The 16,258-nt window shown below is 56.8% G+C and overlaps 7 protein-coding genes across 7 annotated transcripts; 5 read left to right on the plus strand and 2 right to left on the minus strand.

The window, feature by feature from the left end:
* Nucleotides 1-8: 8 nt before the first annotated feature.
* BCV69DRAFT_279417 (concanavalin A-like lectin/glucanase) lies at nt 9-2,390 on the minus strand. The gene has a single exon (XM_025491247.1). It carries the CDS (start codon nt 1,980-1,982, stop codon nt 222-224), a length of 1,761 nt encoding a protein of 586 aa, XP_025350632.1. The 5' UTR covers nt 1,983-2,390; the 3' UTR covers nt 9-221.
* Nucleotides 2,116-3,044, minus strand: BCV69DRAFT_389 (hypothetical protein). Its single transcript, XM_025495245.1, has one exon. It carries the CDS (start codon nt 2,871-2,873, stop codon nt 2,250-2,252), a length of 624 nt encoding a protein of 207 aa, XP_025350633.1. The 5' UTR covers nt 2,874-3,044; the 3' UTR covers nt 2,116-2,249.
* Nucleotides 3,045-4,359: 1,315 nt separating this feature from the next.
* On the plus strand, nt 4,360-6,551 carry BCV69DRAFT_275014 (hypothetical protein; the record flags this gene model as incomplete). The annotated part of the gene is made up of 2 exons (XM_025491054.1): nt 4,360-5,297; nt 6,125-6,551. The coding sequence occupies 2 exons, from the start codon at nt 4,360-4,362 to the stop codon at nt 6,549-6,551; spliced, it is 1,365 nt and encodes a 454-aa protein (XP_025350634.1).
* An 884-nt stretch (nt 6,552-7,435) lies between these two features.
* On the plus strand, nt 7,436-7,831 carry BCV69DRAFT_295811 (hypothetical protein; the record flags this gene model as incomplete). The annotated part of the gene is made up of 1 exon (XM_025493933.1): nt 7,436-7,831. One exon carries the CDS (start codon nt 7,436-7,438, stop codon nt 7,829-7,831), a length of 396 nt encoding a protein of 131 aa, XP_025350635.1.
* Nucleotides 7,832-8,563: 732 nt separating this feature from the next.
* Nucleotides 8,564-8,983, plus strand: BCV69DRAFT_295812 (hypothetical protein; the record flags this gene model as incomplete). The annotated part of the gene is made up of 1 exon (XM_025493934.1): nt 8,564-8,983. One exon carries the CDS (start codon nt 8,564-8,566, stop codon nt 8,981-8,983), a length of 420 nt encoding a protein of 139 aa, XP_025350636.1.
* Nucleotides 8,984-9,456: 473 nt separating this feature from the next.
* BCV69DRAFT_279421 (hypothetical protein) lies at nt 9,457-10,304 on the plus strand. Its single transcript, XM_025491248.1, has 2 exons — nt 9,457-9,791; nt 10,051-10,304. The coding sequence occupies exons 1-2, from the start codon at nt 9,789-9,791 to the stop codon at nt 10,261-10,263; spliced, it is 216 nt and encodes a 71-aa protein (XP_025350637.1). The 5' UTR covers nt 9,457-9,788; the 3' UTR covers nt 10,264-10,304.
* Nucleotides 10,305-12,974: 2,670 nt separating this feature from the next.
* On the plus strand, nt 12,975-15,583 carry BCV69DRAFT_243467 (hypothetical protein; the record flags this gene model as incomplete). Its single annotated transcript, XM_025490070.1, has 2 exons — nt 12,975-13,145; nt 13,229-15,583. 2 exons carry the CDS (start codon nt 12,975-12,977, stop codon nt 15,581-15,583), a joined length of 2,526 nt encoding a protein of 841 aa, XP_025350638.1.
* Nucleotides 15,584-16,258: the final 675 nt, after the last annotated feature.

Raw genomic sequence — 16,258 nt, forward strand, 5'->3', positions numbered from 1 at the left:
ACCAGGTGTTTTCGTCTATGCAAGAATGATATTTAATCAGAGGAGCGCAAGATAGCATGGGATCCATAATGTGACAATGAGGCGAAAAGAGACCAAGGAGAAACAGCCAGTGTGAGAATGTGTGTTGTAGAGACGCGCACGAGAAACACCGATCCGGACAAGGTAAAAGAAGACTAGCGCACTTGAACAGCAGGATTCTCTATGATCAAAGCGGACGAGGCTTAGTTTGTGATGGGTGTGGCGGGGCAGTCGATGCCCTCTACTCCCTCGAGGTTCCACATCTTGACCGAGTCGACGACCATTCCACGGTCATAGTCGGTAGCTCCCCAAGTGGGCAGCCACGTGTCACGGTTCTCCCAAAATTCGCCACGAGCATTGTCAGCATCGTTGCTCCAGGGCATGTCAGGGTCGTTGAACCAGCCATTGGTGCCTCCGACGGCGACGTTGAGGATCAGGAAGAACTCCTGGTCAAATGGAGCAATGTCGTTGCCATTTGCCGGCCAAGGGTCGGTGAGGGTGCTTCCATTGGTAGCGGCAGTAGGGAAGTCACCCAGGTTCCAGAAGCTCTGGTCAAACTTCCACTCCAGCACCTTGTTGTTGGGGTTGTCATAGTAGGTGTACATTCCATCAGGAGTCCACTGCATACCGACGGTGTGGAAATCTTCATTAAAGTAGTTGCGGTAGAGACGCTTGCCGTCAGTGGTGTGCTTGTAACCATCATAGTCACTGGAAGGACCCCAGTGGAGAGTAGAGTGCATCACCTGTCCAAAGTCGTCATTCTTGTTCTTGACAATGTTACCGCGCGACTCGAAGATGTCGATCTCACCAGATCGGGGCCAAGCTCCGTACACGCTGTACTTGGGCATCATCCACACTGCGGGCCAGATCCAGTCACCCTTGGGCATCTTGGCGCGCACCTCGACACGACCGTACTTGATCGTCGAGGAGAAGTTGGTCACCAGTCGAGCGGATTGAATAGGTGGGAGAATTACTCCAGTCGAGGAGTTCGAGTAGACACTGCAAGCGTCAATGTCGTTGGGGTTGGCGGCAGTGCAGGTACCGGCAGTGGTCAGGTTGAGAGTGTAACCATTGGTAATGGCGTCCATACCCAGAGCGTCGCTGGTGAGGGTGGGCACAATGTAAAGGTAGCCGTCCTTGACGTAGGAATTGTTCGTGGAGGCAGTGGTCCACTCGAATTCACCGTTGCCGAAACCACCAGTCTCCTGCTCGTGGAACCAGATGTTCGGGTTGATCTCGGTACCTGAGAAGGACTCGTCCAGCACCATGCAAAACTTGTATTGCTTGACAGAGGCATAGCCAGTGTAGATGACTGCCACGGCCGCCAGAAGACCGATGACGATACCAGAGATAAAGAGCCAGTAAGCCTTGCGGTTGGCAGACTTGCGAGCCTTGCTGTCCAGCCATGGCTTGTGCACCTCTTCATTCTCGTTCAGGACAGTCGACTTGAAGATCTTCCTCTGACGCAGCTTGGGGTTGGGGGGAGTGCTGATGCCAGCCGGCAGCCTTGGCACGGGTGGAATACCATTGGTTGAAGGGTTGGCTGACATGGGAGTAGCAGCGCCCGAGGGAGAGAAGAAGCCATTCAGAGGGACAGAAGGGTCCACGCCGGGTGTGGCAGGCGTGCTAGCACCGCCGTAGCCGTAGTAGGAAGTGTGACCCAGCCACGAAGAGTTGGTAGACTCGCCTCTTTGCATGCGCTGGACTGTGTGCTGAGGGAATTGCGAGTAGAATTGTTGCTGCGACAGCGACGGCGACATGGTTCCGCTGCCAATGGGTTGCTCGTGCAGGCTGGGCACGGCTGAAGAGGTTTGCGAAGAGCGGGCGCGAGAGTCGGTGAAGGACCCCTTCACCGACGAGGAAGAGCTGTGGGTGGCAGGCATTTCGGTGGGAGAGTGGGCGTCATCCAGCTGCTCCATCCTGCTTGAGACGTTGCGCTCAATCGAGCCTCGACGGGCGGACATGAGGGGCTGATGGGGGCCTTGTGAGGTGCCTGTGTGCGATTGCGTTATTGAGAGGGGAAGACTATCGCAAGGATGCCAAGGAGTGTCGAGGGGGCGGGGCAGAGGGAGTGTGAGTTTATAAGAGGGGATTCGAGTCGCTGTGTGTGCTGATACGGAAGAAGAAAGTGACAAAGGCAAGTCTCATTGCATGGGGACCGGGCACCGAGACTATATGAGGTTCTTCGGGATCTCGTACTATACGGGCTCGTGGCCCGTGGGCCAAAGCGTTCACAGCAAAGGGGGTGCAGGCAGCCCTGGGTAAAGGCCATCGCTTGCCGCTTGCCAATTGCGGTGGGAGCACTTGGGTGAAGTCACCGAGCTGAGCTGAATTGAAACTTTGGATAGGACAAGTGCCTTCGCCTGATGCTGCCCGCCTTTGCTGCGAGACGCAGGCACTCCGAAACACATAGGAAGGCGGGAGAGGCCCCGGCGGCCACGCCCTCTGTCAGTTGCCCTGCCCCTGCAGAGCGTGGCTGTGGGTAAAGGCGGGCGAAGAACAATGGGGCCCGCATCTGCCTTCTGCGTCTGGCCAAGGGCCAGGGCCAGATTTCCGCACGCACGGTACCAGACTCCGCACCACGTGGGGCTGACCCGGGTTGAGCAGCCAACCCGGATGGGAGGAGAAGGTGAATGCGATCGTGCGTTATCAGAGGCCGGCCTCTGGGTCCTGCCACTGACAATCGGATAGGCGCCCCGTGCAGCGCATCTGCCCAGTAGCGAGGTCCCAGCGAGGCTGCAGAGAAGCTTCGGCGTGGGCCAAGACCCATAATGTAGGCCATGCATGTGCATAGAGGGTTTGTTGATCCCGAGTCCGAAAGAAGGGGAGATGAGACCGAAACGCATTGTGCCCATTTGTCTCACCCAAATTGCAGAGACATATTAACGACGAGAGCCATCCTTACAGCGATCCAGGCTCCCCAACGCCTCCGATCGATCACAGATTCAATCGAGATGATCCTGCTACATTCAATTCGGCAGGCCCTTGCCTCGGGTGTGCGAGGCCATTGCAAATCCATCCGTCGATCGTACGGCCCGCTGTAGCAGCTGTGCGTCGACCGCAGATGCTAGAAGGAGATGGGGACCACTTGCGTGGTCTGACCAGCTTGAGCATTTGCTAATATGACACTGCACACAGAGCCGAACTTCGTCTCTTCGTGCCGCTGGTGTGCTGTACTGTATCTCTGTGTCTCCTTGTCACGTTGCCCACAGCGACTCGATCTTCAACAAGCTGTGAGGTGATCGATGTACCTTCTTCGGTACACCTTGTACCATCAAAAACGCCAAGAAGCCGCTTGTCTTGCCTGCTTGCCGGCCTGCCGTCTGCTCCGGCTGGGGCGTGGACATGGACGTAGGCGCGGGCGTCGAGGAAGCGCCCACGCAGAGGCGCGAGCACGCGCGCGCGCACCACACGCCTGGGGCGGCACTGCGACTCCGCTGCCAGAATGTCTCAAGCCCCCTGGGCTCTGGTCTGGACTGCCGCCTGTCTGTCTCGCATGGTCTCTTCCCCGCCTGTCTGTTCCAAACAGCCCCGAGATCAAGTACGGGGCAGTGGCTACGCCATGATGCCCTCGGAGGATTCTGTCGAGCGAATGCACCTGTCTCAGCCCCTGCTTCGATCGATGAGCCCTATCCGAAGCACTTTGTCTTTGACGCTCGCGCCTTCTTCCCGTCTGTTGCAGGCGGGGATTGGTCTCATCGGCAGGGGAGCCGTACGCAGCCGCGCCATTGCAGAGGAAGGTCTGAGATCTGTTTGTCAGCTATACAGATGACCCTGTCTCTGATCTGCCGCTGTATCCGATGGCGAGGTGGGGAAGAGCAGAGACAGGTCCTGTCCAAAGCCTCCGCGGCTCGGAGGATTGATCGATGTTTCAGGAAGGCCTTCTACGCCTCGATCTCGGACCCTCTGCCCGAGGCTTCGGTCACCCTGGCCCGACGGCTCGAGACCCTCGTCGATGCCCCGCCGGTAATGCTGCGACGATCGGCGTGGCGCAAGCCTTCTCCATGTAAGGATTGTCGCGTTTGTCTCAGGCGGTGGACTGGAACCATGGCTGGGCAGGCCTCGAACATTTTACGGCGGCCTATGCTCTGCCATCACCATCTGTTCTCTGCCCGACGATGCGTCTGAAGCGCAGACAAGTGAGGAGGCGTTGCGTACGAGGATGAAGTAGCAAAGGTGCGAACAAAAGGTACATAAAGCAGGCCTTTGCACCCTTTTCAGAACCTGTCTTCTCCTCATCAAAGCACCCACTCTACTTCACACCTCTCCACTGCACTCCACTCCACTCCACTCTACCAATCCGACAGCCCGTCCCCACCCCAATCACTCTCTTCTTTCAAAATGCGATTCACCCTCCTCACCGCTGCCTTGGTCGCGGTCGCCCTCAGCGCTTCCGGCGAGGCCGAAGCTGCTTCTATTGAGTCTCGTGACTGGTTCTCAGACATTGTTGCCTTGCTGGCCAACAAGAAGTACTTCGGAGCCTCTGGCTACCCCTGGCAGCAGTCTTCTACCCCCGGCTGGTACATTGGCAACGTTGCCTGCTCCCAGCCCAAGTGGGACGGTGGAAGCACTCTGCTGTGCAAGACTTGGCCCGCATCTTGGAGCAGCTTCTGCCGCAATGGAAACCCAAACAAGGCATCCCCTCCCTCTCACTCATGGGACTGGGGATTCCAGGGCAAGCCCTCGTGGCCTCGCCCCGCCTACAACAATGGTCACGGTATCAAGTCACCCGTCAAGTGCACCACTACCGCTGTCTCCACCGTGACCTCCGTTGTCCCCACCACCGCAACCACCACCGTCACAGCGAGCGGCACCACCACCGTCGTTCCCACTACCACTGACACCACTGTCACCTCGGTTGTCACCACCACCGCCACCACTTCGACTACCATCTCCTCTGCAGTGTCTGTGGCCACTGGTACTCCCCTCAACACTTGCGACGACGGCTACCTGCAGACCTTCAACAACTACACCACTGTTGCTACTACTGGTGTATACGCTGGTCAGGTCGTCGGTGCTGCCATCATCGACAATGCCAACTACCTCACCTACGGTCTCTCCAACACTACCGAAGGATGCCTGACCGTCTGCGACCAAGTCAGCGGCTGTGCCTTTGTCAATGCCTACCTCGACCACGGAGACACAACCGAGGGCGACATGGGTGGCAAGTACAGCGGAGCTTACACTTGCGCCCTCTACTCCATCTGCGAGTCTACTAGCGCTGCCACCAACTACGGAGGCCAGAACGACCCTTCCTACATCACCGACTCTTCCGGATGGTGCAAGAGCGCCCAGTGCTCCTAAAGCGCGACGCGACGCAGCAAAATTCCACCTCCGACTCCACCCACCTCCCTTCATCCTCACCTTTGTCGAGTACTTCTCGCCCACCCATATCTACTTATTATGTCCTCCATCCTAGCATTGTCTCTCATGTAGTGTTCTCTCTTTCATCGATCCGCACATCACTTGTCTCATCCCACAACCGGTCATCACGTCACTTGGGAATTCATGTTTTATTTCAGTCATCCATTTTCGAGTGTGTACTGCAGTGTGAACACGGCTCAAAGGGGCGTGACATCAATGTGACCTGCGCCCTGCCATCTTGGAGCGAGAGTGTGCGAGGCCCTGTCGAGCTGGTGGCCCTGCTCACGGATATTGCGAGACTCCGGTTTACCGCGCGTGACCAATCTGGATGCGCAGCGGAGAGGAGGTGACAGGGGCTACTCCATTGCATGGAGCGACTCCTGCTTGAAGGAGTCTTCTGAGGCCTGATCCTTGTCACGCACGTTCAAATATGTAGTCCAATAGGGGTAATGCGTCGCGCGGCTCCGTATGAACGAACTTCTCGAGTTGCTGTGAGGATTCACGGTCAGGGCCGTCCGCTACCACAAATCTTGGTCAGGGCGGCCCGCACCCCTGTGTTACCGTCGTCCATGCATAGTGGCTCCCATGGGCCCTCTCGAGGATATAGGGTGGCCGTATAGGGAGAGTGTGTATAATCGCGGGTGTTGTGCGAAGATACATAAGCTCGACTTCAGGGAGCCATAGCACTTCACTGTTTCGTACCCATCCATCTTTCACTACCCCTTCACACCACACCCTTCAGCCAACTACCAGACATCTTCAAAATGGTCCGCACAGGAGCTTTCGCCATTCTTGCCGCCGTCATTTCTCTGACCGGCTTCGTCTCGGCCGGCAACGGCCACCACTACGACTGCAGCGACTGCCAGCTAATCTCTCGTTCCACTGAATACGAAAAGGCCAACATTGCCCTTCAGTGCACTCGCCAACTCTCTGCGCACATCACCAAATTCTACAAGGGTGGTGATGACTCTTCTTGGGACCTCAGCAAGAAGCCCCTGACTCGCGGCTCTGCCCCCGATGGCAGGTTCGACGTCATCAAGGAGGTCACTTACCACAACCTGCAGTTCCACCCCGACTCACACGGTGGCTTCACCATCGACGACTTCAAGTGCGCCAACGGCAACTCTGGATCTGCTGTCTGCACCGCATGCGAGAAGATCACCGTCTGAGCGACATGTCCTCTGGCGCTTCCGGCGTGAGTCTTCCGAAAGCATAGGAGAAGCGACTTGCATCGATGCTGACCACTTTGTCGGCCTTCCGCACACACAGACGAGCATGAGGCTGTCGTCAGTCAATTGTCACGTCTCCGCTACGTTGCGAGGCTTGAGACCCCATCACAAGCAGCCTTCTGTGTCCATCCCAGTCGCTCTCGTAGTAACGCACCGTCCCATGTCACCCATGTCTGTTTCCACCATTTCGAAGCTCTCTGAGCAGAAATAAACCCATTAATGTGCCCTGACTGTGCTTGTCCGATCGACGTGGAATGTTCCAGCAAGAGTCGCAGTGTCCACCCCGTCACGAGGCTCGATGTGTGCTTGCGGCTGCCTCACGGACAATGCCTCAGGTGCTGGCTAGACCGAGCTGGAGCAGGCAGGGCGGCAAAAGGGGCTATGAATTGGCAGGACGCCCTCTGCACCTCCTATGCCCGACCGTTCTCAGTGCCGGACTTCCAGATACGAGTTCCCATCCGAGTCGTTCTATGTCGGTTTTAACGACGCTCAGAAGATACAGCACCGGAAGTCCTTGACCTCAAATCAACGCTGGGCCTTGCAGAGCAACGGACTCCCGCTTCAAATGTACCTTGGCGCAGGAGGGTGGTGAAAGGGGCCATATATACACCCGCACATCACACCTGAGCGCCCGGCACGGAAAGCCCCTTTCTGTGCAGCCAGACGTAAAACAGAGGGGGAGGAGCCGTTCATCTGATGAGAGATATAAGAAGGCGTGTCTCGACGTACCATCGAAGACTTCACCTCCCTCACTCCCACACCTCTCCACACTCTCTTTACACCTTACACAACCTCCCCCTTCTCCCCCACCCGACATCACTACCATGGTTCGCATCGCCGCATTCAGCCTCATCGCCCTGGTCGCCATGACCGGCTTCGCCGCCGCCGGTAGCGGACACCACTACGACTGCAACAAGTGCCAGCTGACTGCTCGCTCTGACAAGGCCTTGACAAAGAAGGACGGACTCAAGTGTGTCAAGCAGCTCGCTGGCCACATCACCGACTTCTACAAGGGAAGCTCCAAGACTGAGTACAAGCTCATCAAGCACAAGGCCCTGAAGATCCAGACTGACCAGGGCGAGCACGACATCGTCAAGGGCGTCGACTTCAAGGACCTTCAGTTCCACCCCGACTCGGTTGGTGGCTTCACCATCAGAAACTTCGAATGCGAGAACAACCTTGAGGGACTCGCCATCTGCTCCAAGTGCGAGAAGCACTAAGCGGTTATTCAAGCGAGGGCGCTCGCGTGAGTATTGCGTCAGGGAACGAGTGGACAGCACATCCATACTGACGCATAATGCTTCGCTTTCCCATGCAGGATATCTGGGGCTCTCGGGTCTCATCTCCTCTTCGTCGCGACCAGCATTGCCCGTCTTGCTTCGCGGACAGGCAAACAAATGCCTGCTCCTTTTCATGTTGCCCCTTACCACATTCTCTAAGCTCTCCGAGCAGAATCTCATCTCTTCCACCTTTTATCAGCATCTGAGCGAGGACCTGAGAGGTTGTGCATAGACTCGGAGAAGTGCTGGGGTCAGGGACATAGAGCTCGAGATGAATGTGAGCACGTCGGTACGATGCAGGGCAGGTTTCTGCTTTATAGTAGGGCAAGGCAGTTCAGCGGGCGAACGGCCCCGGTGCACGGAGACCAGGCAACAGGGCCAGGGCATGGAACTAAATGTTTGCTCTCACACTGACCCTGACGACGCCCAGCTTGCCTGCCAGAAGTCCGAGGAGTGGGCCCGTATGAAGTGACTCAAGCACTTTGAAGAGAGTGCTCAGGCACGAAGCCCCTGGGCATAGCCACGGGCCGTAATAGGGGGCCAAGGGGCCTGAAAAGAGAAGTGGCAGTGAAGCTATAATAGGACATCGCCTCGAACCCTCCCTACCTCAAACATATCTTCGCCCACAACACCACCCTACGCTCCCCTCCAACCACCACCAAATCCTTTACAATGGTCCGCATCGGCGCTCTCACCCTCCTCATGGCCGTCGTAGCCATCACCGGCTTCACCTCGGTTGCCAAAGCCGAAGACCGGGGCTATGGTGGTCTCTGGAACTGCAACAACTGCCAGGTCTTTGCTCGTTCCGATGAGCAGGTGACCAGGAAGAAGGCCATGCAGTGCGTTCGCCAGTCGGCCGAGGAGATGCTCTCCTTCACCTACCATAGCAAGAAGGGCAGCTACGAGCTCAGCAAGGAGAAGTCCACCAGGGCCCACGTCGGAGACAAGTTCGACGTCGTCAAGAAGGTAAACTTCAGCAAGCTTTCCTTCTTCCCAGATCGCCACAACGGCATTGAGGTGGACAGCATCAACTGCCACAACGGTATGATCGGTTTCGTGTCCTGCAAGGGCTGCACCGCGGCAGACAACTAGAGGTCGCGCCCTCGAGAGTGCCTACGTGAGTTAGATAATAAAGCCTGCAGTCCGTTCCGACCCGAACTGACAGCTTGCGGTGTCTTTCTGCTATCCAGGCCGCCCAAGACTGTCAGAAGACGTCTCGATCTATTCGCGATCATATTCACCGCCATTTCCCCAACAGAGGCCTTCGCTCGCCCGCCCCCGTCCCTCATGTCGCTGCCCCATGTCACCTGAAAGAAGCTCTTCGAGCAATCAAATATTCGTTTGCTTCCAACGGTCGTCGGTCCCAGTGAAAAGGCGATGTATGTGTCAGTGTGAAGACCTGGAAGTAGCCGTAGCTTGAACAAGGCCTGGTAGCATGAAGAAGACGTGGCGCTGTACGGCGCGCGCGCGGCGTGGGGGCCCAGTCGGACTTTGAATGTGGTGTTGGTCTCCTCGGCGGCGGCTGCATGCGAAGCGAAGCTTTTGTTTTGTCCTTGGCTGCGTGGCCTTCTTTCCTCCTCCCTTCCACGTAGACCAGACATCGTACCACTACTAGTTCTTCTTCTTATAGTATCGCCATAGGCAGTATCAGCATCAGCAATAGCTAGTAGCAGTCAGCAGACACCTCGCGCATACCTCGACATCTATCACCTATTGCCATCCAACCGGATCGGATACGAGTCAGAGCAATCTCGGCAGCTCTTTCACCTCGTAGCAACGTCCACAACAGTGATCCTCGCCAGCCTTCAACACATCAGCAAGCTACACATCCGAAGTAGAGTCCATTCGCTACTGCATCACTTTTGCTTCATCTAGACCACCTACATACCTTCCCATCATGGTTAGTCTTGCTGCGATTACGGTTCGAAGCACAGCAGATAGGGAAGAAGGGCGTCAGCCGCACTTTGGCAGGACTTTGACGCAAGGCTACAGCTTTGGAAGTGTAAGAGCGGCGATAGACGCTTCGAAGGAATCAGATGATGCTTCTGGGCATCGCAAACACTTCCGATGCCAGACTAGCCGCCGCGAGAACCCCACGGATATCCTCTGAGCCCTTCTGACGCGCTTCCGTCTCTCTTCTCCTTGCGCGTCCACTACAGTCCACCAGCGGAAAGATCAAGGCCAAGAATGCTCGCAACGCAGAGGCAGCAAGACAGGGCAAGACGAAGCCGCGGCCATCATTTGCCGAGAGGGCGCAGCTAGACAAGAAGCCAGCAGTAGCTCCCTGGGTGGTCTGGGCATTCATCCTACTGCTAGGAGGTGGAAGTGAGTCCTCGTCGCAGATGTGGAGCGAAAGCGGAACGGAGAGCTGATCCATTCCACTGGAACCTTTCGATTGACAGTCATCTTCGAGCTGATCAGACTATTCATCTAAGTCTCAGTGCTGAGCTCAAGCCGGCGGGAGCGTCGGAACTGCATACACTCTTCTACTGCTCTAGATCTCTCATGTCTGCATGCATACCTTGCCGTGGGCAAATGTCATCGTCTTCTTCCCATCGAAGCCAATCCAGAGTGCCTCACGCCTCGCCTTCTGGACTGTGCGCTTCCGCTACCAGCTCATGATGGGGTTCTACCAGGACGAGCGGCCGCTCCTGCCGGAATCGCCTTGGCGTTCCCCAACAAGTGACCTGCCAAGGATGAAAGCGATCGAGGCTGGAAAGTTTCCAGAAGGCCAAGCTTTGATTGGCTCAGCGCGCTGGTAGCGGAACGCAGTTTGATTTTGATGTGTGGTACATGCTTTCCGTACAGATAACCCTCACCTGGAACTAATCGATTCGACGGACCCACACCCTTGAGGAGACATATAGGGTTTCTCAACCCGGGACGTCTTCTCAGCACTTGGTGAAGGCGCGGAGCGGAATTCGACGCAGGGTGACCAAGGATGGTGATTGTGGCAGCAGCAATTAGTAGAGATAAGACGACGGGCATAGCTCAGGCCCAGCCTCAGAAACTCAGACCCTATCCAGGTATTTTCGAGCACCACCTTCATCAGCGGCACTATAACGTCACCGAGAGAAGCGCCTTCGGTGAAGAGCAAGAGGAACTGTGGGAAAATCAGATGGAAACCAATTAGTGGCGATGAGGTCCGATCGATCAGGCAGGGCAATTTTCAGCATCCTCTGTGAGAGTTCGACGGAGCCGCGGGACTGATCGTCGCTCGATCAACGATTCTGCTTAGATCAGAGTTGCCGGTGTCGGTTTACGGAGCACGAGGTAGCAGTCGTCAAGGGTGTAGGACAAATCTTTGCACCACGATCGGCTCCAGCAGCGACAGGCCTTCGCAGGGCCAAGAAACTCGCTTCCTGTGTCGCCGTGTTGCCCAAGCGAGACAGCAGCGGGCCGAAGAGAGACCACATCCTAGCGATGCAAGGAGGCGTGAAGTAGGGCCTGCTAGAAGCCTTACCTTACCAAATGGAAATCATGGACGGAGAATTAGCTGGAGATAGAGGCTGGCCACCTTTCCATGCGAAAATTTGTCTATCGAAGCGTCTGCATTTCCAGTAAGGGATGCTTCCAGAGGGACGCAGGCAGACAAAATTAACAGCAGCAGGCAGTGTACTCTGCGTACGCATGCCCGACCAGGCAGGTAGTTGCCAGATCTAGCCTACTGTGCGACGGCATCTTGGACCGTCACCCTCCACTCATTGAGGGTCCTGAAACAAATTGGAGACAATCTCAAATTAGGCCCAGGGGGGGTCGCAGCTTCGGAGAGGCGGAAGAGCGGAGCTGCAGCGGGATTCCATGCGGGCGGACCTTGGTTCCAACCCGGCCAACCCGGGTCAGCCTACACTGTCCCAGTGCCTCGGACTCAAGCTGGGTGTGTCGGAGATGAAACGTCCAGACGGATGTGAACCGACAGACGTCCGGACGTCGGAGCGAAGGGGGTGGCGTTTGTGGTACTCCTGCAGGCGAGTGCAGACGGTCGATGAGACATCCTCCAACCAATTGCACGGTTAAATTGGTCGCAGATTGCTGTACGACTGCATATATTGCGGCAACGCGGCAAGTCGCGTCCCGGCGTACAGGGCTTCTATGCAATCACTGGGGCGGACTCGAATGGTTTGCAGGTGAGACTGGCCCGCTGCCGGCACAGGAGCCCGAGGCGAGAAGTTTTAATTGCCTGTGACAGTCTCATCCCACGCATGGCACGCCCTACCGAAATTGACAGCACCCATGGAAACGAGGTGTAGCAGGGGCCAGACGCCCGCCAGACACCAATTAAGGGCATCTACACGGTACAGTCTCATCCCTGGACGGGCTTCACTGCACATCAATCTGCTTGTCCTGCCCAGACGGGGTTCCGCACGGAAGGGGCGGCTGCATCTCTCCCATCCCGTGGGGACTCACCTCAGACCACCACGGCGATAGCCATGCAGCTCGATCATCGAAGGGTGATGTCTCTGGCAAAAAACTCATTTGCCTGCGCCTCCCTGTTTGTTTGTGCCGTGGTGGACTCACAGGGCAGGGCAAGCGGAGATTCACCAATGCACGATCTTGGCCCGGAGAGGAAGTAGGCCATCCTTGGCCTTTCCACGGTAGGATGGGATTGGGTGTAACCTGACACGCTCATATAAGGTCAAGTAGGAAGGGATCCATGGCCAGCCCTCTCCCCCTCCTCATCAGCAACTCTCTCCTCCCTCCTCCCTCGAGCTTGACAGCTCATCCTAGAGCCCGTTCGCCCTAGTCACTGCATTCCTTCCTACCTTCCTCCATCCGTCGACTCCCCCTCCATCGCCCCTAATCTCACGACTGCCTGTCACTCATCACCACCACCATCATCATGAGCCGTCTCCTCAAGAAGTTCCGCCCTGGAAAGGTGGAAGAAACCGAGAATGAGAAGGTCGGCGCCCTCCAGAACGGCGCCCAAACACCTGGCATGGCCACACCTGGCGTCGGCTCTGCCCACGCCGACGGCTACTACCCCACCTTCGGCTCCACACCTGGCTCTGTCAACGGCATGGGCTCCAGCTCGTCTCAGGACAGCGAGCTCTCCTACATGCAACGCCAGAACGCATACGAGATCATGGCCGAGACCCTCTTCCGCTACGCTCAGCGCGAGAGGCTCTTCTCCGACAACCCAATGGTCTGGAACGGTGTGGCTTTGAGGCTGGCAAAGGGCAGCTTCGTCTGTGCACCACAACACGACCCCCGACTCCAGCCCTGGGTCCAGGCTTTGGCCATCCTCAATGTCACCGTGAGTAAATCCTGAGCTCTGCACTACCTTGCGACGCGCCACGCAAACTGACACACTACCTTCACACACGTCGCGACTATCAGGCCACCGTCACTCTCACCTCGACAGTCGTCGCTGGTATCCTCTCTGGTCTCTCGGAGAATGCCGAAGAGGTCGCTCTCACTCCCGAGGACCGTATCCAGGTCCTCGACAACATCGAGGAGCTGGCCAACGCCAAGAAGGCTCAAGGTGCTGCCTTTGTCCGAACAGAGGGTCGCCTGCTCGTTTGGACCGACAAGGTCGAGGAGTTGATGACCGTCGCCAAGGAGATCGAGTCCAAGATGGTACGATACGTCTGGCAGCAGGCCACCGGCACCGTCCTTCCCGCGGCTGCCATCGGAGCCGACGGCGCCGTCACTCGCGGTGACTTTGCCAAAGTCCCCGAAGAGGGCGTACGAACCGCAAAAGGCGGCGAGAGACTTGTCACCACTAAGGTCTTCAACGAGAAGAGCGGAGACGTCGAAGCTCTCGAGACCCACCAGGAGCGCGACACCGTCGTCATTGCATCAGTCTTGCACGGCTTGGCCATTGCGCTAGACATGCTCCTCTGCTCGCTCGTTCTTCGTCAGTTGATCATTCAAACTGCCGTTGATGGAACCTACCTTCGATTGGCCATTGCTGCTTGCATTCCCGGTCTCTTCATCGTCATCCTCTTCTTCGCCGACAACATCGTTGGTAGCCTTTGCATGCTTTTCGGTCCTATCAGACAGATGAATGTCAACTCCAGGTATTACTCAAGCGTTGCGCCCGAGCGCATGCGAGGCGCGCTTCCTCACGTTACCATCCAGATGCCCGTGTACAAGGAGTCTCTCGAGACCGTCTTGGCTCCCACCATTGAATCCCTCAACAAGGCTATCCAGACATACGAGCTCCAGGGAGGATCTGCTTCCATTCTCGTGTCCGAGGACGGTCTTCTCCTCGTCGACGAAGAGGAGCGCAACAAGCGCCTGGACTTCTACGACCTGCACCACGTCGCCTGGGTCGCTCGCCCTGGACACAACGTCGACGGCTTCGAGCGAAGGGGTCGATTCAAGAAGGCCTCTAACCTCAACTTCACTTGTGCCGTCTCTCTTGCTGTTGAGAAGATTCTTGCCGAACGTCGACCCACCTCCGGAGAGGAGCTTGACAACTGGTCCTACGCCGATGAGTGCGCACTCTACGACGAGGCTCTCGCCGAGGCCCTCGCCCAGGCTCACCCTCTGGCCCGAGCCTCTGGCAACATCCGCATTGGCGAGCTCGTCCTGCTCATCGACTGTGACACCCGTGTCCCCGAGGACTGCTTCCTCGATGCCGCCTCCGAAATGACCCAGTGCCCCGAAGTCGCCATCCTGCAGCACTGCTCCGGCGTCATGCTGGTCACTGAGAACAACTACTTCGAAAGGGGCATAGGCTTCTTTACGCGCAACGTAAACTTCTCGATCTCGTACTGCGTTGCGAACGGTGACACTGCCCCCTTCATGGGTCACAATGCCTTCCTGAGGTGGTCCGCGATGCAGGAAGTCGCCGCACCTGACCCAGACACCGGTGTCAAGACCATCTGGGCTGAATGGACCGTCTCGGAGGACTTTGAGATCTCGATGCGATTGCTGATGGCTGGTTACATCACCCGATGGGCTACCTACTCGAACAACGAGTTCCTCGAGGGTGTGTCGCTCACGGCCCAGGACGAACTCAACCGATGGCAGAAGTACGCCTTTGGTGTGTCTGAGCTTCTCCTCCACCCCTTGTACAAGTGGTTCCGCCGAGGACCCATCACCGGTCTCTTCAGGAAGTACGTCTGGGCCAGCCAGATTCCTACCCACGCCAAATTCGGAAGCATCTCCTACATGTTCTCGTACTACGCCATCGCAGTCGCTTTGCCTCTTACCGTCACTCTCGTCCTGCTACAAGCCTGGTCTGCCCCAACGCTGGATCATGCCTTCTTGCAGCCATTCAGGGTCTGGATTGCCGTCATCGTCGTCTTCTCTGGTCTGGGTAATCTTTCCTACATGATTTCCAAATACCGAGCGCGAGGAATCAGCTTCATCACCAGCTTGAAGGAGCACGTCGCTTGGCTCTTCTTCATGCTCGTCTTCTTCAGTGGTCTCTCCTACCACGTCTCCACCGCTCTTGTGGCCCACCTCGTGTCGTACAACATGACCTGGGGCTCAACGATCAAGGATCTCGAGGACTCGAACTTCTTCCGAGAGATTCCCGCCATCTTCAAGAAGAACTGGGGCATGCTCCTCATCAGTGTGCTCATCCTTGGCGGCACCGGTGTCATCTTCACAGACGTTCTGCCAATCGAGTGGCAGGGCCACGGAGGCTTCTTCGTCTACTGGCCAATGGTCCTAATCGCTTCGGGACACATTCTCTACCACATGGTCCTCAACCCTCAGCTTCTGCGATTCTCCTTCTAATCTAAGCACAATAGATTAAGACGACCCTCTTGTATTATATATAGTCACCGCATCCATGTTTTCCGCTTCCCCATAGAGTTTGTTCGTGGCATTCCGGGTCACGTTGTACTACGTCAGCACTATTGTCTTCCTGGGTAATGAGTCACTTTGAGCAACCTTCTCGCATCGTCTGTACTGTGTCACTGTCCTTGAACACTTCCCTGAAGCTAATAGTGCAGGATCGGTTTCGGGTTGGCACGGTAGCACTTGTCTGAGAACACTGACTGCCGTCCCTCGAGGCATCGGCACTGCTCTACGTCGCGGCTGACCACTCTTGCCTCTTTCGTACCCTTCTGGCGTCTTCGAAAGCCTCTAGAGCTTCCCCGTCAATCTCCGCCCAGTACGTGTGAATCCGAGGGGGCCCACCGCTGCTCGATGCTCAGGGGCGGGAAGGATCACGAACGTGGGACCGGTAAGAAGTCTGGTCCAGTCGAGCACGCTACGCTTATCAGCCTGCACGAGATTGACCTAATCAGCGTGGCGCAGAGCTTGTCTGTCCCGCGTTCCGCCGGGGTCCCGCAAGCACGGATTTGCAGAGCATGACAAGGGGCAGGACGCCTGCCGATCCTTTCTTAGGACATCCTTGAGCTACAGAATATGGCCAGGAAAGGAAGGAGTAGCCGCCCAGGTGAAGCT

This window comes from Pseudomicrostroma glucosiphilum (assembly GCF_003144135.1).
Source record: "Pseudomicrostroma glucosiphilum strain MCA 4718 unplaced genomic scaffold BCV69scaffold_1, whole genome shotgun sequence".
In the NCBI taxonomy this organism is placed as follows: Eukaryota; Fungi; Basidiomycota; class Exobasidiomycetes; order Microstromatales; family Microstromataceae; genus Microstroma; species Microstroma glucosiphilum.

Coding starts and splice junctions, on each gene's coding strand:
- BCV69DRAFT_279417 (XM_025491247.1), bottom strand. CDS start 1,982: ATGTCCGCCCGTCGAGGCTCGATTGAGCGCAACGTCTCAAGCAGGATG.
- BCV69DRAFT_389 (XM_025495245.1), bottom strand. CDS start 2,873: ATGGGCACAATGCGTTTCGGTCTCATCTCCCCTTCTTTCGGACTCGGG.